The sequence below is a fragment of the Typopeltis vanoorti genome, chromosome 16 (genome assembly GCF_054136105.1).
Source record: "Typopeltis vanoorti isolate ZY-2024b chromosome 16, IOZ_Tvanoo_1.0, whole genome shotgun sequence".
Classification (NCBI taxonomy): Eukaryota; Metazoa; Arthropoda; class Arachnida; order Uropygi; family Thelyphonidae; genus Typopeltis; species Typopeltis vanoorti.
Window position 1 is genome coordinate 107,976,497 of NC_143564.1, and position 27,248 is coordinate 108,003,744.

The window sequence follows — 27,248 nt, forward strand, 5'->3', positions numbered from 1 at the left end:
TTAAGAAGGGGTATATACGGAACTACAGGTTAGGCAATTATAACAAGCTTCAGAGTGAGCTTGCAGCCATCCCATGGCAGAACATATTGCAGGGGAAATTAGCAGTGCATGGGATAAAATCAGCGGGTATCTGAGGAAAGCAATATCAGATTGTGTCCCCATGGTCAGGAAGTCAAATGGATGAGCAGTAGTATCAAGCTTGACCTGCAAAAAAAGAAAATGTTATGGAGAATTTTCAAGGAGAAAGGCGATCAGTACACCCATAAGCAGTACAAGGCTCAAGCTAGGAAGGTTACCAGCATAGTAAGAAAAGCTAAATCAGATTATGAGAAGACCTTAGCTAAAGAGATCAAGGGTAATCCCAAAGAGTTTTTCCACTATGTGACAAATAAAAGGAAGAATGACTTCGGAAGGATAACTTTAGTGGGTGCTGATGAATTATTGAGGTGACAAATTCAGATGTAATAGTCGAGTTACTGAGTGATCACCTTTCAAAAGTCTATCACCCAAGTGAGGATATCTCTACCTGTAGCAATAACTAATGGGAGAATTGAAGCTAAGAAATCAGAGTTATTTAATATATTGCAAAATTTAAATGCAAACACTGCTGTAGGCATAGATGGAATATCAGCTTGGGTGTTGCGTGAATGTGCAAATGAATTGTCAACCCCTCTTACTTGGATATTTAATTTAAGTTTGAACTCTGGTATGGTCCCTAGGGAGTGGAAGTTAGGCAAAGTGGTTCCTTTGCATAAGGGTGGCTCTAAAACTGCAGTAGTTAATTACAGACCAATCACCATCTCAGGAGTAGTGGTAAAAGTATTGGAAAAGTTGGTTAAAGACAAAATTCAAGAATGGGTGGATCAGGATATGATACTCTATAGAGGCCAACTTGGTTTTGTTAAAGGTAGATCCTTCCTTAGCAATCTATTAACTTTTCATAATAGAATGACATCTGAGTTGGACAAAGGAACTGGCTACACAGTGGTACTTCTGGATTTTGCTAAGGCTTTTGACAGTATATCCCATGGAGCACTGTTATGCAAATTGGAGCAGATGGGAATGGATACTAAATTGGTGATGTGGATAGGAGAATGGCTCAGGGGGAGATACCAGAAGATGGTGTATGGAGGAGCTGAGTCCAGGATGAGGCAGGTGACCAGTGGTGTGCCTCAGGGCTCTGTGCTTGGGCCATTGTTGTTCAATTTGTATATAAATGATATAGGAAATGGCTTACAGGGAAATATTCAGTTGTTTACTGATGATGCAAAGTTGGGTAGCACAATAAAAAATCAAGCTGATGTTGAAAGTTTGCAGGATGATTTAAATAAGCTGGTAGAATGGGCAAAAGGTAATGGATGTCAGTTCAATGTGGAAAAGTGTTAAGTCATGCATTTTGGGATTGAAAGATTACCAGCTGTGTACTACATTGATGGAACAGTACTCCAAGAGATTGATGAGGCTAGGGACTTAGGGGGTGTTGGTAGATAGGGAGATGAAGTTCAGAGGACACATTGCTAAGGTGTCCAAGATTGCACATAGGATTACTTGGTTGTTGAGGAACACACTAACATCCAGAGATAAAGAGGTTATTATTCCCCTGTATAAAGCATTGATACTTCCACATTTGGGTTACTGTGCTCGGGTCTGATCACCTGGATTCCTTGGAGATGAGGAGGCTGTGGAGAGGGTTCAGAGAAGAGTGACTAAGTTGGTAAGTGATGTAAAAAATGCTCCCTACATTGATAGACTGAGAGCTTGTGGATTGCTGAGGTTGGTTGATAGGTGGAGAAGAGGGGATATGATAGAAACATTTAAATTACTGAAAGGTTTTTATAGGATTGATGCAGGGAAATGTTTCAGCTGTGTGATAGTGATGGAAGAACAAGAAGTCATCCCTGGAAATTAAAGAAGAGTGTGGTTAACAAGGGTGTCAGAACAAGGTTTTTTGCCTGGAGGGTGGTGAATGAGTGGAATTCATTGCCTGACTTAGTTGTGAGCTCTTTGTTTGTAAATGACTTCAAGAAAAGATATGACAGATATTGTTTTGCTAGTTTGGGTCTCCTGCAATGAATCTACTGACTCCATGGAGATACCCATAATAATAATAATAATAATTGAGGAAATTTTGCAGGGACATATTTCTAAGTCAGAATGGATTCCTTTGGCTTTGGATGAAAGTTGTGATATTAGTCATACGGCACAACTTGCTGTCTTTTTGAGAGAAACAGATTCTAGTTTTAACATCGCCGAAGAATTTCCATCTTTAGTTCCATTGAAAGGAACTACTACTGGAAAAGATATATATATATATATATATATATACAGGAAACAGAAAACTGTTCTTAATCAATTAAATATCCCAATAGAAAAGGTCATCGGTATAACAACAGATAGAGCTTGAGCCATGTGTAGTATGAATGTTGGTCTGTCGAAATTATTATCCAGAGACATAAAAAGATTAACAGGTCACGAAATAATTATTTCTCACTGCATTTTGCATCAAGGAAATTTGAGTGCAAAAATTTTGAAAATGTCCGATGTTGTTCCACCAATCATTAAAATTGTAGATTTTATTAGATCTTGAAGACTGAATCATCTTGAATTTAAGGAATTTTTGGAGAGATGTGGAAAGCGAATATGTCAATATCCTTTTTAACACCGACGTACGAGGTTAAGTCACAGCACTATGCTTAAATGTGTATATGATTTAAAGAGTGAAATTCAGTTATTTTTGGAGATGAAAGACAACCCTTTTCCAAAATTTAATGCCATGGACTGGATGTGTGACTTTGCATTTTGCGTTGACATTACTCAACATTTGAACGAATTAAATGTAAATCTTCAAGAACAGAACAAATTTATTAATGAGATGTTCGATAAAATAAAAGCCTTTGAAAATAAACTAAAAATTTGGAATCAGCAACTGGAATCTAATCATATGGCTCATTTTCCAATTTTGAGAAAAGGAAATCCACCTGAAACAAAAAAATATAAAGAGGAAATACAGAGACTACAAGAAGAATTCAGTTTGTTGTTCAAAAACTTACACGAAAACAAAACTAATTTTGATCTTTTCTCATCACCCTTTAATATAGACATTGAATGGGTTCCCGAAGAATTTCAAATGAAAATAATTGATTTGCAAAGCAACACTGAACTAAGTGTCAAAATGTTAGTCTTACTGACTTTTAAAAGAGTTACTTTCCAACCAATAAATTTCCATTGCTTACTACCCATTCCAGGCAAATAATGAGTTTATTTGGTAGTACTTATCGGTGTGAACAACTCTTTCTGACAATTAAAATTGTAAAAAATGATCGTCAAAATCACCTTGATGACGAATTACTAACAAATTGTATTAAAGTCGCAATTTCGAACATACCTCCCAATATTGAAAAGCTTGTTGATGAGAAACAGAGCCAAATATCTCATTCATTTAATTTCTTTCGATTAAAAAATTATGTACATGTACCTGTGTATATATTTGAAAGTACAGGTATCCATTGCTTAATGTGGGATTTGATTAACGCAGTGAAATTAATTGCGACAATCCCTTTATATGCGCAGCAAGAGTTTTAATTAATGTGTCTTTAAATTTATCATGCAAAAACATGCAAGCCTCGAGAAGTGCTTCCTGGCCAAGAGAAAGAAAGTTGTGAGCATGATGATGATATCATTCCTCCCATTAAGCATTAAGAGTGGGTGTATTACAAACTACATTTGTTCTGCTGTATTTACAGATTACGTTCTTCGTAAATTTTTTCATCCAAAAAAGAATTTCATCCAAATTTTCTGAATGATCTGTGTGAGAATGTGAAAGTTTTATTATTTCCGCAAAATACAATGTCATTGCTACAACCCATGGATGTCATTGCAACTTTCAAAGCCTATTTTCTTAAAAAGACATCTAAGCAGAGATATTTCAGTTGCTGATGTGAGTAAGGGCATGGCAAACCCAAGGTACCTGATGCTGGACCATGCCTTCATGTAATACACATCTGATATTATCTGTAGACTGGTCCCTCCCCTTTGTTTCTTTCCTTCTTTCTTTTCTTCTTGCTACCTTTCCCCCAATGCTATTAGAGTATTCGAGGGCTAGGGGTGAATCTTTCCTATTTTGCTATTTCATCTTATGTGGAAAGGGCCTCTGCAACCCTACCACTTTCTTCTTGCAGTGACTTCACTCCAAAATGCTACTACGATTGTGCCTAATAACGCATCTCATGCTGCATCGGCTGTCGCGCAGAATAATCAGAGGCGCGTTCAGGGCTTAGGCAGAGGGTCCTGTTCGAGAAGTATATTACAGTCTCCATCAAAAGTCAGTGAATGAGCAAGACAGAATGTATAAGATTAATCTTAGAAAGGAATTTTACATAGGCACATGGAATGTCTGGAGTTTACAGATGGGTACTCTTGAGATTGTCTGTAAAGAGATGGATAGGTATAAAATTGACATCTTGGGAATTACAGAGACCAGATGGAATGGAGAAGGTCACTTCAAAAGACAGGATGGTAAGCTAGTTATTTACTCAGGTGGTGACTCGAAACATCATGGGGTAGCTGTGATACTGAAGACAGCTCAAGCAAGAAGCATTCTTGGTTATAACCCCATTAATGATAGGATCCTCTCCATTAGACTTAAGGCTCAGCCTACCAATGTATCAATTGTGGTAATTTATGCACCCCACATAAATGTCTGGAGTTTACAGATGGGTACTCTTGAGATTGTCTGTAAAGAGATGGATAGGTATAAAATTGACATCTTGGGAATTACAGAGACCAGATGGAATGGAGAAGGTCACTTCAAAAGACAGGATGGTAAGCTAGTTATTTACTCAGGTGGTGACTCAAAACATCATGGGGTAGCTGTGATACTGAAGACAGCTCAAGCAAGAAGCGTTCTTGGTTATAACCCCATTAATGATAGGATACTCTCCATTAGACTTAAGGCTCAGCCTACTAATGTATCAATTGTGGTAATTTATGCACCCCACACGGATAGGCCTGAAGAAGAGAATGAAGAATTCTATGAAAACTTACAAACTGTTTTGGACTGCCTACCAAGGAGAGACATACTGTACATCTTAGGAGACTTAAATGCAAAAGTGGGAAAGAGTATGAGAGTCAGGCTGGAGTGTGGCATGTTTGGTCTGGGTGAACGTAACACCCATGGTGAAAGACTGTTGAAATTTGCCCGTGCTAACAGATTAGTTATTACCAATACCTGCTTCCAGAAACATCCACGATGGACCTATACTTGGACATCTAACATTGATAGGTCAAGGCACCAGATTGATTACATCCTGGCTCTCCAGCGGTGGAAGACAAGCATCTCTGATGTGCATATGTGTCCTGGAGCAGATTGTGGTACAGATCATCAGCTGGTAAGAGCCAAAGTAAGACAAAGACTCTGAAAACTTCCAGGTCAGGCACATTCCACTAGATTGGATGTTAGAGTAATTCCTAGTGGATTCACAGAAGAAACATCAACTCGGCTGGATGATTTTTTGGAGACCAATGAGGAAACCTCACCAGAAATGCTTTGGGAAGGAGTCAAGATGATAATACAGGATACAGCGAAGACATATCTCGGCCCAATAAGAAAACCAAGAGACCCATGGATATCAGATTCAACATGGGAACTAATCAAAAGAAGGTGGTTGGAAAAACAAAGAGACACAGGGACCGAAGGATACAAGAGATTACTTAGAGAAATCAGAAGAGCCATCAAGCAGGACAAGGAAAAGTTCTATACTAATAAATGTGAAGAAATAGAGTTCCTAATGAGAAGGCATAAATATTAAAGGATCTTTTATTTAGTTCGTGACTTAAAGCACAAGTTTAAGCCTAAATTGAATGTCATCAAAGACAGGAATGGAACATTACTAACAGAACAACTGGAAATCAAAAAACAGATGGAAAGAATACTGTGAGGAATTGTACAGCAGAGTGGATAAAGAAAATGTGGAGTCCTACCACCGAGAAAATTTTGATTTGGAACCTCCTCCACTTAGTCATAAAGTTGAAAGAGCAGTTAAGCAACTCAACAGCAATAAGGCCCCAAGTGCAGATGAAATCCCAGCAGAGTTAATTAAGGCCACAGGGGATGGAGGGATAAGAGTGTTTCATAGATTGATTACAAGGATATGAGAGACAGGATCCTGGCCTAGAGACTGGAAGAAGTCGATTTTCATACCACTACACAAGAAAGGTGATAAGAAGGCATGCAAGAATTATAGAACTATTAGTTTGATATCTCATGCAAGCAAAATTTTATTAAAGATCATGCTAAATAGGATTGAGGCCAAAGTTGAGGCAGAGATGCCTGAGGAACAAGTAGGTTTTAGGAAAGGTAGGGGCACCAGAGATCAGATCATTTGCCTTAGACAGATCATAGAAAAATATAAAGCTTTCAGACTCCCTCTGCTAATGTGTTTCTTAGACTACTCTAAAGCTTTTGACTGTGTTGAGCATGTGAAACTGCAGGAAGTAATGAAAAGAATGGGTTTTCCTCAACACACTATCAGGTTGATAGCCAACTTGTATAAGGAGCAAGAAGCCACAGTAAGAACAGGAGTTGGATTGACTGACTGGCTTCAAGTTGGAAAAGGAGATCCATTATTAATGTGGAGAGTTGCTGTTCAGAAGATGTCAGAAAAAGGTTAGTGGCTAAAACAACAGTCAGAGACCTGTCTAAAATCTGGAAGGATGGATCTATCTCCATGGGAACAAAGTTGAGAATTTTAGATGCAGTTGTTTTTCCAACAGCGACTTATGGATGCGAGACTTGGAACCTAAAGAAGTCAGATAAGAAATGGATATCTGCTTTTGAGATGTGGTGTTACAGAAGGCTGTTGAGGATATCATATACTGAAAGGCGTACAAATGAATGGGTGTTAGAAAAGATTAGTAGAACTTTAAGGCTCCTTAAGGATATTGACAGAAGAAAGTTTAAATATTTTGGACACATAGAAAGGATGGAAGGAGGACTTCTCAGAACAGTAATAGAAGGTAAAGTTCCTGGAAAAAGAGGCAGGGGTAGACCATCAATGAGATGGTTGGATGGCGTGTGTGGAGTGACTGACCTTCAGAGAGTTGAGGCTGCCAGAAAAGCAAACAACAGGACTACGTGGCGAGGCCTGGTGTGGAACATCATCGAGCATCGGAGTGACCATACGGCATCTGTAAATGCCCAGTGAACATAGAGAGAGAGAGAGATGTGATAGTGACTGATTTCAGAAGGTCTGGCATGATTCTAAAGGAGAGGAAAGAGGGTAATATAGTTCCATTACATAAAGGTGGCTCCAAGGCATAAGTAGCAAATTACAGACCAATTAATATCTCAAGAGTAGTTGTTGAAGTATTGGAAAAGTTGGTTAAAGGTAAAAACTAGCAAGTGGGTGGATAAGAATACAATATTCTATGGTGGGCAGCATGGTTTTGTAAAAGGCAGGTCCTGCTTTAATAATTTACTCACATTTTATAACAGAGTGACCAAATTGGATAAAGGAAATGGCTACACCATAATACTGCTGGACTTCACAAAAGCATTTGACAGAATACTGCATAGAACTCTATTACAAAAGTTAGAGCAAATCAGAATGGACATGAAGGCATGGATAGTGGGAGTGGTAGACAAACAGACATCAGAGAGTAGTATATAGTGGCATGAATTCTAGGAGAATGAGGGTAACTAGCAGAGTACCTCAGGGTTCTGTACTGGGGCCATTACTCTTTAGTTTGTGCATTAATGATAGAGGGAAAGGGGAACATATTCAGTTGTTTGATATTGATTCAAAACTAAGGAAGACAATAGTTGATAGAGGTGATGTATAGACACTCTGCAGGATGATTTAAACAAATTGCCATTGTGGGTGAAGGATAATGATTGTCGATTTAATGTTACAAAGTATACGATCATGTATGCACTTGAGGATGGAAAGATTTCATACTCTGTATCACATTGATGCCACTGGATTGAAAGGAAATTATTGAGGCCAGGGAGTTGGGTTAATGGTGTACAGAGAGTTGAAGTTCAGACAGCATACAGAAAAAGCTGGTAAAATAATTCAAAGGATTACTTGGATGTTGACAAACACATTAATGAGTAAAGATAAGGAGGTTATTATCCCTCTTTATAAGGCTATGATTCAGCTTCATCTTGACTATTGTGCACAGATTTTGTCACCTGGGTTTCTTGGTGGAAAGGAGTCAGAGATGAATGACCAAGCTGGTTACAGGTTATGATAAAAGTTTAATGGAGGGAAACAACACTAGAAAATGATTAAAAATTGTATTTAATGCTTCCAACATTTCATTTCAGTTTAGAGAAACATCACCCCTCCATGTGGAGCAGCTGTTCATGGTGGAGGGGACCTCCCGGTGATGGTACTGGCCCTTTTCATTCTTCCTCTTTTTTTTTCTTTTCTTTTCTTTTCTTTTCTTCCCATATTCATCTGGTAAAAGTAAAAACCAACCAAGGTAAATCTTGCAATAAACAGATGGGTTGTCAACATATTTGGACATTCCCTCACTCCAGCAGAAACTTTAGTTCTTGCGAAAGGACATGATTTTGCTGCAGTGTCTAAAAGAATTTCATACCTGGATTTCTTAATAACATTAAGAGGAACATAACCACCCTCTCAAGTGATGATGATGCTAATAAACTCCAACTTGAAGCCTCCTCAGAGCAAAACTTATCTCTAGCTGAAATCAAAGCTCTGAAATCCTTGAGACGTAATAATCATCTCACCATAGAAAATGCAGACAAGGGTAAAGCTGTAATTATCATGGACCCCACTGAGTACAACAAAAAGATTTCTCTTGTTACAAGATCAGTCCACTTACCAGGAGATTTCCGAGAACCCTATCAACAGCAAAATTAACAAATTTTTCTGCTAGAGGGTCGTAAGTTGTGTAGTGTCAGAAAGAGCTCTGGAAAGATAAGTGCTTTATTGAATAATAACTGGCAGTGTTTCATAAATTTTAGGGTTTCATTATTTATTTTTGATAACGAAGTGTGTCTGAGTGATTTTTGGTGTCAAACTCTCTCAGATTTATGATTCTAGTAGTAAGACTTATACGTTGGTTAGACATAACTGGTAATTAATTTACGTAATTAACAACGCATACGAAGTATTTAATTAAAGATAACTTTAATGAATCACTTCTATATTTCGGCAATGTCACATTGCCATCTTCAGGAACATAAAGATATGGTATGTGCACTAAGGAACTAACAAAGCAAATGAGGAAGAATGTAAGAAACTAATTTTGTTCCTAAAGTCCTTATGGTGCCCTCTTGCAGGCTAATTTGGTAGTCTTGGCAGTTGGGCTGAAGTTCTCATAATGAAAGTCTCCCAAATTTGGGGCAGTTTCATGCACCCAAATTTGTTGAGGTTGGGAACGTTTTTTAGAGCTGCTGAAGATTCTTTGAATAATCTTTCGTATTTAAACTTGCTGCGATGAATTATTTTTGTTTTCTTCCAACGAATTTTATGGTGGGTATCTAAGGCATGGTCCAAAGACCATGCCTTAGATACCCACCATAAAATTCGTTGGAAGAAAACAAAAATAATTCATCGCAGCAAGTTTAAATACGAAAGATTATTCAAAGAATCTTCAGCAGCTCTAAAAAACGTTCCCAACCTCAACAAATTTGGGTGCATGAAACTGCCCCAAATTTGGGAGACTTTCATTATGAGAACTTCAGCCCAACTGCCAAGACTACCAAATTAGCCCGCAAGAGGGCACCATTAGGACTTTAGGAACAAAATTAGTTTCTTACATTCTTCCTCATTTGCTTTGTTAGTTCCTTAGTGCACATACCATATCTTTATGTTCCTGAAGATGGCAATGTGACATTGCCGAAATATAGAAGTGATTCATTAAAGTTATCTTTAATTAAATACTTCATATGCGTTGTTAATTCCGTAAATTAATTACCAGTTTCTCTCAGATTTATTAGTCTAAATTTCTGTTTTAAATATCATACAATGGCATTCACAACATCAACCACATGGGCATTGACTGGTGCTACTAGGCAAATGCCATGAAAGTAAAATAGCATCAGCGACATAGACGTTTAGAAACTAATTCGATGTTGTGAGTGCAATATGTATGCATGATGGAGTGTAAGAGATGTCTTTCTGGAGAGAGAATGAATGAGAGAAAGTATCGATGTGTCAGAAGTGCGATATATTGTTGGACCACAACATTGGCGCACCCAGGGAGGGGGGCCAAGGGGCCCTACTCCCCCAAAAAGAAAAAGGAAAAAACACTGGAAAAATTTACAAAAATCTTTTCCTAATTAAAATTCATTTTTTTTAAAAATTTATGTTGTGTCGTGTCTTCTATTTCTATGCTACTTATGAAGTAGCAGTCACATAAGATGGGAATATCCTATAGTGCTCAGGAATCCTGGCTGCTGTGAATGCAAGACGAATGAAGTAGTACTGGGGCACTACTTCATTTGTCCGAGCAGGCCAGAGGAGATCATGGGTATCATATATTGGCGATCACTGCAGATGCTCAGTCATAACCCGTATGCAATGCACAGTGTGTATTCTCAAATCATCTACTCAACTTCCCCCCCCCCCCAAGATTAAATCTTGAGTGCTCGGCCCTCTCCAAGATTAGATCCTTAGTGTGCCACTTGACCATGATACAAAAAATGCTAAACTGACTGCAAAGGTAGTGGTGTACATGAAAGAAACGGAAATGAAAAGAAAGGCAGAGAAACTGACGGAGTGAAAGTTATGGAAAAAGTTGCAAAAAATGGGAATGCAAAGAAAGTGGGAGAAACTGAGGGAGTGAAAGAATGTGTGAGGATGTAGAAGCGAAAGTTATGGAAAAAGTTGCGCAAAACAGAAATGCAACAAAAGCAAGAGAAACTGATAGAGTAAAAGAATGTAAAGAAGCGAAAGTTGTGGAAAAAACAGAAATGAAACGAAAGTTGGAGAAACTGAAGGAGTGAAAGAATGCAAAGATGTACAAGTGAAAGAAAGTATGAATGAGGAAAAGGAAATAAAGTGCGGCCGAATGAGAGGTAGCGAGATAGAAAGTGAAATTGTCAGAATGCAAGATTTAATGAAACAATTATTGGAAATGAAAAATGAAATGAAGGATATGTGGAGTGATGTTAGATGTCTAGTGGAAGCATGAAGGTGTGCAAGAGAACAGAATGAAAGAAAAAAGAGTAAAAGAAGTGAAGAGTGATTCCAGGATAGCAGTATATGGAGACTCCATAATTACAGGGCTAGTTACTGACAGAGTCCATAAAGTTTGCTATCTGGGTGGGAGAATGAGCACGATAATTAAGGTGTTGGACATGAGGAAGAAATGAGCAAGAGAGGTAGTTGTGATTGTAGGGACAAATGATCTGAGTTGACATAAGAAGGATGTGAGGACGAATATCAGGAGACTATTGAGAAGAGTGAAAGATAATAGTGTTGTAGGAAAGGTTGTCAGTGTGCTACCTAGATATGACAATGATGAGTTGCAACGGAGAGCTAAAATAATGAATGAGGAGAAGGGAGTGCAGTTTGTGGATGTATGGCATGTGTTTGAAGGTAGAATGAGATTATACAGGGCTGCATTTGAATGGCTTTGGAGTCGATGTGCTGGAGAAAGTGTTGCTGGATGGATGTATAGTGTGTGATGCGTGACAGAGATCTAAAGAAAGAGATGGAAGGAAAAATCAGGAGAATAGTACTGAAGAGAGAGAAATGTGAGAGAGGAAGAGAGAATGGGAATACATGAGGAACAGGTGTGTCGGGGGGGGAAGGAGTCATGGCATAGAGAGAGAGAGAGTGAATGGCAGAGAACATGAAGATGAAATATATTGCGATGTGAGTGGAGAAGCTGAGACTGAGCAGATGTATATGGTAAGCAGTGATAAAGGTGATTGGGCAGGTGTAGTGGGGAAATCACAACCAACACATGGCTCGGGTAGGCTATAGAATGAACTGCTGTGTCTGTTTACAAATGCTAGCAGTATCAGGAATAAAGGGGATGAAATGGTTTCAGTGACTGAGTTTATTCGCCCCTAAATCATTGGAATAAGTGAAACATGGTTGAATGAAGATGATATCGTAATGGGAATAGAAATGGAAGGATACAGTGTTTTCCATGAGGATAGAAGGGGAAGAGGGGAGGGTGAGTGCTGCTCATGATAGTAGGGGAATTGAGTCCACATAAGATAGATATGAAAGGGAGAAATAGTGGCAGTGGTTATGAGGCAGTGTGGTGTAACGTGGAGGTTGAGAGGAAGACGTATTTAGTTGGATGTTGCTATAGGCCTGGAAATGTGGAAGGTGGTGATGAAGAAATGTATAAATAACTTGGATTAGTGAATAAAGGAAGGGTAATTATTATGGGTGATTTTAATTATGGTGGTATAGATTGGAATGAAGAGATAGCATCTGGGAATAAGGAAAATGAATTTCTCGAGTTCTTGAGAGATAACTATCTCAGGCAGCACATAAAGAACGGCACTCGATGATCAAGAGTTCTAGATCTCATCATTTCATTAGAGGATGTAATTGCTAGAAGGGTTTCAGATTTTCCTCCAGTTGGTGGAATTGATCATTAAGTACAGTGGTATCTCGCTAATCCGAACCTCTTTAGTCCGAACCCTCCAGTAATCCGAACTGCGGTTTGAAAGAAAAAAAAGTTTTATTACGTATTATTATTTTGGGTACTATTATTTTTATTTAATAATTATTAGGTTAACTATTATTATTTATTTTATTATTATTACAGTACAGTATTTTTTCATACTGTTGATTGTACGCCTATACTGGAGGCCTATTTTGATTTATCGTGTGTTCACGTTTGCTTTTTTATACTGTACGGTACATACTGTATTGTTGGCATGAATCACAAATATACACAAAAAGAAGAAATTCAAAACGTGCATAATTTGGTTAAAAATATAAATCCATATGTTGAAATTTCACAAACAGATGTTATGGAATGTATTACAGGTAGAACCAAAAGTGAATTCAAAATCAAATCAGATGCTGAAATTATAAATATGACGCTACAGAATGAATTAGAAGACGATGATAATGATGAAGAACTCAAAGAAAAAAAAAGTAAAACATTAAGAGACAACTGAGAGTTTTAATATGTGTATAGAATGGGCTAAGCAGAATGATACGCCATTCCATAAAATTTTGTTGCTAATGCAGCTCCGAGAAGAAGCATTCGAAAAAAGCTTAGCTTCCAAGAAGCAAAAGAAAATCGGTGACTTTTTTGCAAAGAAATAAAAAACTTTTTTTGTGTTATACTGTGAAACATTTTTTTGTGTTGTGTACAAGAAAGTGATAATTTTTATGCAAATTAAGTTACGTACTGAACTATGCAATTTTATTAAATCAGAATTCTCAACAATAAAGGTACATACAAATTAAATTTTTTACTAAATTAAACTTGTGTACTGTATTATTTTTTTGTTTTACATTACAGTACAGTAGCTTTTTTCTATCAGTTAATTTATTTACAGAATTAAATCGATGTACCATTAGAATCTGATTATTTTTGTCTTAAACGCTAGTTATTGTTGTCTCTTGGAGGAAAATTCGCTAATCCGAACGAGCATAGTTTTTATTAGTTCGGATTAGCGAGATACCACTGTAATCACATGTGTTGTGGCTAGTCATATGCAGACTTTTGTGAGGAAAGGATATATATGGAATTATTGATTATGAATTATTGACATGAGTGATTATGACAAGCTTAGGAGACAGCTTGGAACTATAACATGGAATAAGGATTTGAGTGGTAAGGAAATAAATGCTGCATGGGAACTGACAAAGAAATGCCTAACAGCATCATTGTATGACTGTATTCCAAAGGCCAAAAGGTTGAATAAGGTAGGTGTAAAATGGATGAATGTGGAGCTTAAAATGAAATCTGGAAAAAGAAGGTACTTTGGAGGAAGTACAAGATGAATAATGATGATAATCAGTCACATGAAGAGTATAAAGAACAAGCCAGGAGAGTGACTCAGTTAGTAAGGAAAACAAAAGTAGAGTATGAGCAGAAATTGGAAAATCAGGCAAAGAAAAACCCTAGAGACTTTTTTAGATATGTGGCAAGTAGAAGGAAGAATGATCATGGTAAGATGAAGTTAAAGGATGAAAGTGGAAGAACAGTAACTGCTGCAGAAGACATTGTTGAGGTATTCAGTGATCAATTTATAAGGGTATTTCATTATGATCAGGGTGGAATCATGAGGAACTTAAGTGCAGAGGACATAGGAGAGGATGGCTTAATTGTGAGTGAGCAAGAGGTATTTGAGGAAATAAACTTGATGTCAATAAGGCAATAGGATTTGATAACATATCACCATGCATCTTAAGGGAATGTTCCAGGGTATTGGCAGTAGCATTGGAATGCCTGTTTAATAAGAGCCTTACAACAGCACAAGTTCCAAGGGAGTGGAAGGAGGATAAAAATTGATCCACTGCATAAAGGTGTTGATAAGGCTGTAACTTCAAATTATAGGCTGGTCTGTATATCTGGAGTTGTGGTGAAGATCCGAGATATTGGTGAGAAATAGGATACAGAAATGGGTTGATAACATGGTTATCAGCATGGGTTTGTTAAGGGGAAGATCATGTTTCACTAACTTACTTATGTACTATAACAGGATAACAAATATTTTGGAATGGGGAGATGCATATACAGTGTACTTAGATTTTGCAAAGTCTTTTGATAGACTGCCACACAATAAGCTCTTAAATAAATTGAAACAGATGGGATGGATAACAGACTTCTGAGTTAGATCAGTGACTAGCTGTCAGGTAGGTATCAGAAAGTTGTATATGGGAGTGCAGTATCCTGAAAAAAGAAAGATAACTAGTGGTGTGCCAAGGGGTCAGTTTTGGGGCCATTCTAGTTCAATTTGTTTGTTAATGATATTGGGTTGGGTTTAACTAGTGATATCCAGCTGTTTGCAGATGATGCAAAACTGGGGAGAGCAATGCAGAGTTAACTGGATGTTATTGCCTTACAAGTGGACTTGAATAGATTGCATGATTGGGCAGGTAAGTAGAACTGTCAATTCAATGTTACCAAGTGTAAGGTTTTGAGATTTGGTAAGCAACGATGGGATGCAAAGTATACACTTGGAGAGGAAACTTTAACAGAAGTAGAGGAGATGAGAGATCTAGGAGTGATGGTGGAAAAGAACCTGAAATTCCTTAGACTATTGTTCTCAGATTTGGTCCCCAGGATTTGTAGGGGATAAATTAACTGTGGAAGGGGTACAAAGGCAGATAGATGGTTTCAGGACTGTACAATGTTAGTTATGAGGATCGGCTGAGGGAATGTGGACTGCAGAGTTTGGTGGATAGAAGGAGAGGTGATATGATTGAGACTTTTAAATTGTTGAAAGGTGGTTACAGGGTTTACACTGGGGAGTTCTTTCTCTTGATTGAACAGCGGGAAGGAGTGATGACAAGAGGCCATCCCTGGAAGTTACGAAAGGAAACCATGAGCAAGAGAGTGAGGAGTGGTTTTTTTGCATGGAGGGTGGTTGAACCATTGGAATGCATTGCCTGATGGAGTGGTGAGAGCGAGAACGGTCATTGGGTTTAAGGAGTGGTATGATAGACTTTGTGTTTCTTAGGAAGGGCCTCCCACGATGAGTCTTTTGACTCCATGGAGGCCTGAATAATAATATTAAAAACATTGCACAAGTTGTGAAGACATCACATCAGATAATGGCAATTATGCAGAGGACTCTGACATGCAGAAATAGAGAGGTTATGATTCCATTGTATAAGGCCTTGATCAGGCCTCATATGGATTATTGTGCTCACATTTGGTCGCTGGGTTTTCATGGTGACATGGATATGTTAGAAAGGGTCCAGTAGAAGATTCACAAAGGTAGTCAGTGGTCTTTGGAATATGGAGTATGAGGACATATTGAAAGAATGTAAGTTGCAGAGCCTCGTGAATAGGAGGAAGAGGGGGGGGGGATATGATTGAGACATACAAGCTAGTCAGGGGTTGTTATTGGGTCGGCATAGAAGAAATTGTTCATAGAATGGGAGAAGGGAGTAGAACAAGGGGGGCCATTACTGGAGACTGTATAAGGAGGGTGTGAACGGAGGAGTGAGAAGTGGGTTCTTTGCATGGAGGGTGGTTGGTGATTGGAATGCATTGCCTGAGTGTGTTGTGGGTGTAGATACATTGAATCAGTTTAAGACATGGTTAGATGAGCACTGTGTGCAATAGTGTGACCTCCCACAATGAGTTTCTGACTCCATGGAGGTCAAATGTTAATAATAATAATGTTTTAATCTCCTATATTGGCCATACACAAACCTCTGTGAAGAATGTCAGATTTTTGATAAAAGTAGAAAAACCTGCCCTTCAGCCTACAGACTTATTTACTAATGTACCTCTGGCTAACACTCTCCATTTGTTATCAGATGTGTTCCCTCCAGACATAGTTGAATATTGTTTAACTTTCTCATGCACTCAGATAGCCCCTTGCCACCTGCACTTGCTAATTTTTACTTAGAGCATCTTGAAGAATCACTGTGCTCTTCAATATAACCCCAACCTTACTTTTGGGTTCAGTATGTAGATGATGTGTTTGCCATTTAGCCAGAATCAGAAGAATCTGTACTTACCTTTCTAACCATAAGCAACAGCTTACACCCATGCATCAACTTCACTGTGGAAAAAGAAAAGGATGGAAAATTAGCCTTCTTGAACATCCTCCTTTCCCGTATCCCAATAGAAGTAGCAGGTATTCCCCATTCTGGAATACTCACTACATCTATTCACCATAAACCTACCTTCACAGACTGCTACATATAGCAAGATTCAATCACAAAAAACGGGCATCTTCAAATCTTTGCTCAGCAGAGCACATGTTATCTGCTCCAATTCCCAAGCTCTCCAACAAGAAATGAGCATCTTACTACAGAATGGTTTTACCTCAAGGAAGTTTAAATGCATCTTAGACTTTTATAAGCCCATTGCCAAAAAATTGAACCTGTACAGTGAGTCCCTATCCCATATATTGCATGCATCCTTGAGACAATTGCTAAGATCTTGAAAAGATACAATTTAGTTCCTACATTTTTCCCTATTACAAAATCTCCTCTTGGTTATCATCCACGAAAGATAAACAGTCTCTGTTCCCCCTCTCCCTCCTTGATGTTTATCCAGTTCAGTGTGAGCACTTCCACTCGTACTTTGGACAAACAAGACATTCTATTGAAAAAGACACCAGTCTTATATTAACAACAATAAACCTGAAAAATATGGCCTTTCTCAGCGTGGAGTGGACACTGACCACAATATCCAATAGTCACCATTTACATTAGTGCAGGTTTAGGTTTGAGAGTGCTGAGGCACTTCTACAATGCCCAAATTTAAATCAGAATAACTCTGTCTATTGCTGGGAGAGTTTCATGAATGGCCCCCTCCTCCCCTCTCCATTACTAACTTTTATATGGAAGTTTTTGAGCAAAGTGCTCTAGATTCCTTTACTTTAAAACCTACAGTTTGGCTTAGATACATTGATGATTTTTTATTATCTGGCCACATGGCCACCAAACTTGAAACATCTTCTTCAGCCACTTCAACAACATGAATGTGTACAATTTACTACTGAACACGTTCGCTGCCAACTACGAGTATACCTCGTAGTTGATAAACCAGGTAAGAGTATACTCGTATGACGCTTACCACCGGCAACGAGATTACTGTACTGACCTTGAAGAAGTGAAAATGCTTAGCTTGTGGAGCTAGCATGAAAACTGTGTATTCTCATAGATGGTATATGCTCTGCACAAGCCAACTACAAGTATACTTGTATGACGCTTACCGCCGGCAACGAGATTACCGTACTGACCTTGAAGAAGTGAAATTGCTTGGTGTACAGGAACAGACTATGCCAAAGTAGCGTGACAGCGAACATGTTAAATTGAAAATCAAAACTTGCTTCCTTTCCTGGATACACTTGTTACACATATTCCTTCAGGCAGTCTATCCTTCACTGTCTACTGCAAGCCCACACATATTGGCCAATACATACATAATAGCTCATACCAAAACTTGGGATCATTAACATCCTCAAAAATGGTGCTATAGCAATTTGCTCTAATGAGCAAACCCACTTAATCATGAATCACAAATTACTATTATTATAATTACGTAATTCGTCCAAGGGATCCAAGAAATCACAGGAGTGCACTCTCCTCCACTCTACACAACTCATCTTCCCTACTTAATCCTCCAACTATCACATCACTACCACCAGCAACAGTATTTTATTCATTTATTTATTATTATTATTTTTTGGTCTGTAAATTGTGTGTTTTCTCATGGCCATTTGTCTGTATGCAGGATGAAAAACCCAAGTTATCAAGAGAAAATACCTTGTTACCTCCATTGGAGATCGGCTAACTCACCTTCAAATGAAAATCCCATACAAAGATTCCTCTTGTCATCATGATAATAATAATAAACGGGGTTCTAATAAATGGAAGAGTCGTGTTTGAATAGGGAATGCTGACAAAATGGGAAGTAACACGTGGTACGTTAAATCTTTGTATAAATGATGTTATAAATGGTTCTGTTATATGGTAGTCCTTCAGGAGTATTTCTGTCACTTGGCAGTGTCAACAAATAAGTGAACATATCCACTTTTTATTATTTTCCTGACTCTTCATGGGAGGTCAACATTAGTGAACACAAAGTCTATCATACCACTCCTTAAAATTATCCAGATTCTGCATGTTTGCCATCCTTTCAGGCAATGCATTCCATGCTCCTACCACTCTCCATGTAAAAAACTTACTTCTTACCCTTTTTACTCACCACCTCTTTTTGCAACTTCCATGGATGGTCTCTTTTCCTTGTTCCTTTTCCTCATTCTACCATATGAAAAATCTCCTCAGTGTTGATACGATAATAACGCTTCAACAGCTTAAATGTCTCAATCACATCCCCCCCTCCCTTTGCCTTCTATCCACCAAACTCTGCACTCTGCATGCCCTCAGTCTATCCTCATAATGCAACATTGTGCAGTCCTGATGTCAGTTTTGTTATCCATCTCTGCATCCTCTCCAAGGTTACTTCATCCCCTTCAAATCCTAGTAACCAGATCTGAGCACAGAAATCCAGATGTGGTCTGATCAAAGCTTTATACAATGGGACAGCACACTTTTATCTCTCATAGTCATTGTTCTCTTCAGCATTGCCGCAATTCTCTGAGATGTCTTTGTAATATGTCCTCGGAACTTCAAATATGTTTACAATCACTCCAAGATCCCTTGCCTCCTCTACTTCTTCCAGTTTAACTCCACCAACTGAGAATGAAGCATTCCATCTGTGGATCTCAAATTTTAAAATCTTACATTTAATTGCATTAAACTGAAATTCCCATTCATTTGTCCACCTTTTCAGCTTATTCAAATCATCTTGAAGAGCCAAAACATTAGCACTATTACTAATAACCCTCTCAAGCTTCACATCATCTGCAAACAACTGAACATCTCCCTTTAGACAATATCAGTGACAATACCTTGTGGAACTCCACCTGTAACCTTCCTACTCCCTAATACTGCTCCCCCATATACAATTCTCTTATATATAGCAAAGTATATAAAGTACTTTAAAGAATTCAAAGATGAAAGGCTGCATGTTGTGCAGAGGGATTATTATGCTGGAATAAGAGGAGGAGGTAAGGGATCTTGGAATAATGCAGACGGGCAAGTTCCAAGGGCACATTACAAAACTGATTAGACAGCCAAAAAGTATTTCTGGTGAGGAGGATATTGATAATTAGAATTAAGAAGGTGATTGTTCCTTTGTATTATAAGAGATCAAGCTGCAATTGAAATGCTCTGTTCTGATTTGGTTGTCTACTTTTCTTGATGATATGAAAATCTGAAAATGATGAAAGGTGGATAATGAAGGTAATTTAAGGAATATAGGTTAAGGAAGTATAAATTGCAGAACCTGGTAAACAAAAATGAATATGATTGACTAGGATGTAAATTCTCAAGAAAAATTTACTAGATAGATACTGGAGGGATTTTTCAAAAGGTAGAGGGAATCAGTAGGTCAAACTACAGGCTAGTTTAATTAGAGATATAATGCATATTTGGATTGAAGAGACAGAAATCTTTCTAGAGCATAAGTTTGTTAAGGGGGAGATCTTGCTTTATAAATCAGGTTTCCATTTTATAACAGTGACAAATGTGTGGTATAGAGCAGATGCTTATGCTGTAATTTTTCTAGATTTTTCAAAGGTGAATGCCACAGAATTTTGGAATTGAGAAGGATGTGGATGGACAGTTATTTGATATCTTGGTTTGAGACAGGAGTCAGCATATTGTGTACTGGTGTGCAGTGTCTCAAAAAAGAGAAACGTGAAAAGCAGGGTATCACAAGGTTCTCTTCTAGGATCACTGGAGTTATTCTCTGATAAACTGGGAAGAGCAGTGGAAACTCAAACCTGGATGTTATTCCAAGTGAATTTCATTGGGTTGGTATTGGGTAGATGAATGCAGATGATATTCTGAAGACATAGAATGAAATGACCTTGAGAATAAGGACAGTCACGTGCATGAAAGGTGACGGTGTTCTTCAGAAATTGTTGGTGTTCTTCTGCAGGATCACACCATTAATTGTATTACAGTTGACTGTAGTTAACCCATTGTCCCAGAAACTTCAATGCAAAAATTTTTTTTATTATTCAGTATAGTATTTCCTCTGTAGCGCAATTGGTAGAATGATAGGATGTTGTGCCCTTCGATTAGAAATGGCCTAAGTTCGATTCTCATCATGATAGGAGGAATCTTTATATGGACTTTTTCAATTGAAGGTGAGTTAGCCGATCTCATATGGAGGTAGCAGGGTTTTTTCTCCCGGAAACTCAAGTTTTTCATCCCGCATACAGAAAAATTGGCCCTTCAGAACACGCAATTTACAGACAAAAATATAGTTATGGTGGTGGGCAATGGTTGGTGTTGATGTAGATGATTGGTAGTAGAGGTTCTGTGTGGTGGTGAAGATGAAGAGTTGTAGGTGTTCTCCCGCAATGAGTCTACGGACTCCTTGGAGGTGTTGTCACGAATAATAATAATAATTATTATTATTATCATTAACAGCAAACTTTTAATTCATTGTAATTAATAAATAATTTTTGATTTTTATGACACACACCTGATAATATGTTATTTACATAACAATAACAAACTCAAATAATAACATGTTACATCACCAAAAACATTTTTAATGTACTCTGTAACTATAATGTAGGTTTTATGTTATTTTATTAGAAGCAATAGTTAATTAGTGTCAGGTATGCTACAACTGTTACCTTTCTAAACAAAATATACTGCTTTAAAATGAAGAATTTTTTTGTGGTGAGAGAAAACTTTGGAAAATCCGTTGAAAAAAAGAATAAATATATAACAACAGAGAAGATAATTGAATAAGATCATAAATATAGACTATGTATTGCTCTGTATAATGTTTCATTTGCTCCATAGAATTTTTGGGTTTTGAAAAGCTTTTCTCTGGGCACCTTGTCATATGCCTTTTCAATATCTCAAAATTTCAGTACAGATCATTGTCGTATTCCCATGATTTCTCAACTATTTTGTCATAAAGCGAAAATCTGGTCTTGACAACCTCTATTTAGCCTGAATCCAGCTTGTTCTTTTCCAAGTTTCTCTTCCAAAATCTTTCTCAACCTCTTTTCATATATGCTTGCATAAATCTTACCTGGAATACTAATTAGAGAAATTCCTCTGCAGTTCTCATATTCAACTTTATTCCCTTTTTTATAGATGGGAACTATGAGAGCTCTACTCCAGTCATCTGGAATCAGACCTTCTGACCAGGCTCTCTGAGTTATGCAGTGTAACCATTGCAAAACTTTTATACCTCCATATTTAAGCTTTTCTGGTCAAATATCTACTTCGGCTGCCTTTCCACATTTCAAGTTTTTGATGGCTTCTACCTCAAGTATTGATATATACTCCTCTTTGAAGTGCTCTTCAAAATTTTCTAATATGGTTTTGTCACTGCTTGTTGTTGTTTCATTTAACAGTCTTTAATAGTAATTACTCCAGACATCTATAATATTCAGTTTTCATGTCACTTTTATCATCTTTGATTCTTTTTATAGTACTCTTTCTTCCATTTCTGAGCTTTTTTTTTTCATTAGCAAGAACAATTTGCCACCTTTCTGATAATTATTTTCTAAATAATTATCAGGAAGGTTTCTAAATAATTATCAACTTAGCTCGCCCACATTTTTCTCTGTATTCTTTTAGGTTATTTGCTAAGAACTTTTGGTACTCTTTCTTCTTTTCCAGGACTGCTTCTTTAACTTCTTGTGTCCATCATAGAGTTCTTATTTTATATCCTTACAGACAACTTCACCACATACCTCACTAGCTGAATCAATCAGTATCTTCTTCAAAGTTTGCCACTGAGACTCTGATGTTTGGTTCTTGTTTTCAAACTGTTTCACATTTTCTTCAATTATTTTGTATAGTTGAGTCTACAGTTTACCTGTAAATGATGCACAATGGAAGAGATATAAGGAGACAGGTGAAGAGAAGATGCACGAAGAATATAAGACACAGGCCAGGAGAGTGAGTAGTATGGTAAGGAAGGCAAAACTGGAATATGAGAAAAGATTGGCCCTTAGATCCAAGGAAAATCCTAGGGAATTTCTTAGCTATGTGGCCAGTAGGAGGAGAAATGACTTGGAAGAATGACATTGTCGGATAAAAATGGCAATAGAGTGACTAATGCAGAGGACATAGTGGAATTGTTCAATGAACACTTTATTGGAGTATTTCATCTTGGAGGAGTCAATTTGAAGTAGAGGGATAGGGCAGGTTCGAGGTTTAGAGGTGCAGGAGGAGAGTGTGTTCCAAATACTGAGTACTCTGGATGGTATTTCACCACGAATTTTGAGACAATGTGCTAGGGAACTGACAGTGCCTTTGACCTGGCTTTTCAATGAAGGTCTGGCTGCGGGAAAGGTGCCCATGGAATGGAAGGAAGGTAAGATAGTGCCATTGCATAAGGGCGGTAGCAGACTGGAAGTGTCTAATTATAGGCCAGTTTGTGTATCATCAGTAGTTAGTAAGATCTTGAAGAAAGTAGTGAGGGATCGTATACAGCATTGGGCAGATGAGGGTAATGTTATCTGTGAGAGTCACCATGGATTTGTGAAGGGTGCTCTTTGTTTTAGTAATATGCTAGCCTTTTATGATAAAGTTACAAGAGCATTAGATGAGGGAAAGGCATATATTGCCATTTTCCTAGACTTAGCAAAGGCATTTGACAGAGTGCCACATGATAAGCTGATATTCAAGTTGCAGCACATGGGTCTGGATGTCAGATTGATCAACTGGATTCAGGATTGGCTGTCATAGGTATCCAAGAGTTGTGTATGATGGAGCAATATCAAAGAGGAAGGTTACAAGTGGGGTTCCACAGGGCTCAGTACTGGGACCTATATTGTTTAATCTTTATATCGATGACATTGTCCGTGGATTGCAAGGGGATATTCAGTTGTTTGCGGATGATGCAAAGCTGGGAAGGGTTATTATTAATAGTGCAGATGTGGTGTCCCTGCAAGAGGATTTGAATAAGCTAGATAGAATGGCAAACGAATGGGGGGGGTGTCAGTTTAATGCAGCAAAATGTAAGGTCTTGAGGTTTGGGACACATCGATGGAATGCTGCAAGCTCTATGGGAGGAGTTAAACTGGAGGAAGTAGGGGAGACAAGAGATCTGGGGTTGATGATTGATAGAAACCTGAAATTTAGGAGACATATTGCAAAGGTAGTGAGGGTAACACAGAGGATTGTTGCAATAATGAGAAGAACACTGACCTGCAGAGATAAAAGGGTTATCATTCCATTGTATAAGACTCTGATCAGACCACACTTAGACTATTGTTCTCAGATCTGGTCCCCAGGATTTGAAGGGGATAAATTAACTGTGGAGAGGGTACAAAGGCAGATAACAAAAATGGTGTCAGGACTGTACAATGTTAGTTATGAGGATCAGCTGGGGGAGTGTCAATTGCAGAGTTTGGTGGATAGAAGAAGGAGAGGTGATATGATTGAGAAACTGTTGAGAGGTGGTTACAGGGTTGACACTGGAGAGTTCTTTCGCTTGGTTGAACAGCGGGAAGGAGTCATGACAAGAGGTCATCCCTGGAAGTTGCGAAAGGCAACTGTGAGAAAGAGAGTGAGGAGTGGTTTCTTTGCATGGAGGGTGGTTGAGCCATGGAATGCATTGCCTGTAAGAGTGGTGAGAGTGAGAACGGTCAATGCATTTAAGGAGTGGTATGATAGACTTTGTGTTTCCTAGGAGGGACCTCCCATGATGAGTCTTTTGACTCCATGGAGGCCAGAATAATAATAATAATAATAATTCTTTTTAAAACTTTCTTACATACTGTTCTTTTTAATGCAATATTCATTTTCATCCTACTAAATGTCGTAGACAAGCTTATACGTTGGTTATGCATTCCTTTATGTTATTTAGTAATCCTACTAAGTGCTAAGTAATGGCCACTTCCAATTTCAAATCTTCTGTACACTTTTGTATCCTGAACCAACTTGAAGGTATTTCTATCACGATGATGTAGTCAATGAGGCTTTCCTTATTTCTTGTGTCTTCTCTCCACATGAACTTGTGCACATCTTTATGTTGGAACATAGTGTTAATAATGACTAGTCCATGTCCTGAGTAGAAGTCCAGCAAATACCATTATTATTATTATTATTATTATTATTATTAGCTTTGCTTTTTTCTCCTGATTTTCCCAAAATCTTCCTGTATGCCTGGTCGTATTCACTTCCTACTCTACTGTTTAGATCTCCAACAAGTACTACTTTTTCCATTTTCTTTATGTCAGCCACCTTCTCTAATGGCTTGAAAAATGCCTCCACTTCTTTCTTAGAACCTTCTGTGGCACCATAGCCACAAATAAGTTTCATTGCATATTTCCCAATTTTGAAGTTTGCCCACATAACTCTGCTTGAAACTGCCTTGTTGAATGCTATCGCTACTGCTTCCTTTCCTTGATCATGATTGCCTTAACATGACATCCTATAATTATTTAATAAGATCTCACCTGTTTTTATCTTCTTTGTCTCAGGAATGCCAGTTACATCCACATGATACTTTTCCAGTTCTTCTGCAAGTTCGATTTTCGTTTCATTAATACTCCTTATATTGATGGTCATGTCTTCATTTCTACTGACGTAGAGTTTGTTCTTCTTCTAGATGTTGAGTTGGAGCTTATTCCAGTAGCCGACTTTTCACTGTTTGCCCTGGTTCTCTGACAAAAACAGCATCAGGATCCAGTAAATGTAAATTAAAGGTTTTCTTTATTATTATATATAGTAATGAATTTTAAGTTATATTACAGTTTAGATGCTTTTGCATATATAAAGAGATGATGGTGATTATATACACAATACATACTCAGTTTTCGGTAAGGAAGTTCATAAATATAACATGCACCACATATCATGGATATAGATGAATTATTGTAATAATAAAAATAGATTCAGTCATTTTAGATGATCAGCTATTTTCCTTAGGTACCAAAATGTGAACTACATCTTTAAATAATTGGGAATGTTTACTCTTATTTGTTTAGGAATGGATTAATGGGATCTGCAATATGCACTTTCAGCCTTGATTCCATTCAAGAAGTGTTTAATGGCAAATTCAAAGAACAGTTTACTTCATCATCTGCTTGGTTACCTGTCCTTACTAGTAAAGTTCCAGAACCTCGACCTGGATTGTGTGTTAATGATACTCAAACCCTTCCTGATTCAGTGCTAAATTTTATTCGTGGCCATCCACTAATGGATTCTGCTGTCTCTCATGACAATGGCAAGCCAGTTTATTATAAACGTGATGTGATATACACTTGCCTTGTAGTTGACAAAATTGAAGTAGATGGAGTCCATTATACAGTATACTATGCTGGAACAAGTGAGTATTGGATTAAAATTCTTTCTATCATATTCTCAGTAGGATCATAAATATTCTTCATAAACATCATAAAATTAGTAAATAGTAAAATTACTAAAATTATATAAAAATCACCAGAAAGATTTGCAGTCATCCAAGATTATTTTGTTGCCCTCCATGTATATCTAATGTAATAAATGCACTTGCTTCTCTCTGAAATACTGCTAACTAAATACTGTGCACTCATTCTCTCTAGTTGGTAACTTTTTAAATTATGTATCTTATAATGTAGATAGTGTCATCCTATGTATGATGCTGTCTGCATACTTATCTCGAATATAAAATATAAACATTTTCACTCATCCCTTTTACAAAATAGACACCTGTGAAGCATACAAATGAATATAAATGCCATTATGTACTACTTGCAATTCATGCTAAAGTTTCAGGAATAAAAACTATGTACAAAAAAGGAATGAAATAAGTAATTTAAAAATAAATTACACATTTACAACCTAACATTTTGCTAGTTCAAGCTAGCATTATGAGAGGAACTTGAAAGACTCACTCAGCAAAGACTCAAATTAAAATGACCTCCAGAACAAGAACAGTCACTTGGCTAACTGTTCCATTTATATTGGTTATTTATTCTTATCTTTACCTCTTTAATTTTTGTTATACTTGGTTAGTTGTTGATTGATGCTCATCTGAATATAAAGAAATTTATATTATACCGTGCCACCCTATATTCAGATTAGTCTAAATAATATAGAGGAATCAATCATCAACTATACTTATATTATCACTTTATCTTTAGGCCGAGGTTATTACTAGTATTTAAGGCTTCCGCAAAGGTCCGATTAATTTTATGAGCGGTGCAATGAAGAAAATCAGGCAAACACCAAGTTTAACTTAACAAAAGAAAACATTTAATGTGGAAAAGTACAATATATACATTTAAGTATGACTATCTCCAAAAGGATATCCAATTAAAATATAAGGATTCACATTCAGACACTAATAACTTCTCAATTAGGTTTGAGGATCATGACTAATGTTAACAATTGTTAATTCATAAAGCATTAGTATTTCTCTGACATATTTCTCTCTATCCAACTGGATGAATCATATCATAAATATATTAGCTCAGATTAAAGTATTCAGAATAATTACAATCCATAAATCATCAAACATTCATCTATCAGTTCTTTATGTTCAGTCAAACAAGTTGAAAATAGTTCTTA

The 27,248-nt window shown here is 37.4% G+C and overlaps 1 protein-coding gene across 1 annotated transcript in view; it reads left to right on the top strand.

Annotated features, from left to right (window-relative positions):
* Nucleotides 1-27,248, top strand: part of LOC150098250 (semaphorin-2A-like) — a 667,728-nt gene that overhangs the window by 509,458 nt on the left and 131,022 nt on the right. Inside the window, exon 10 of the mRNA XM_090406288.1 lies at nucleotides 25,685-26,025. Within this exon, the coding sequence (XP_090262414.1) occupies nucleotides 25,685-26,025 (341 nt within the window). The remainder of the gene's footprint in view (nucleotides 1-25,684; nucleotides 26,026-27,248) is intronic.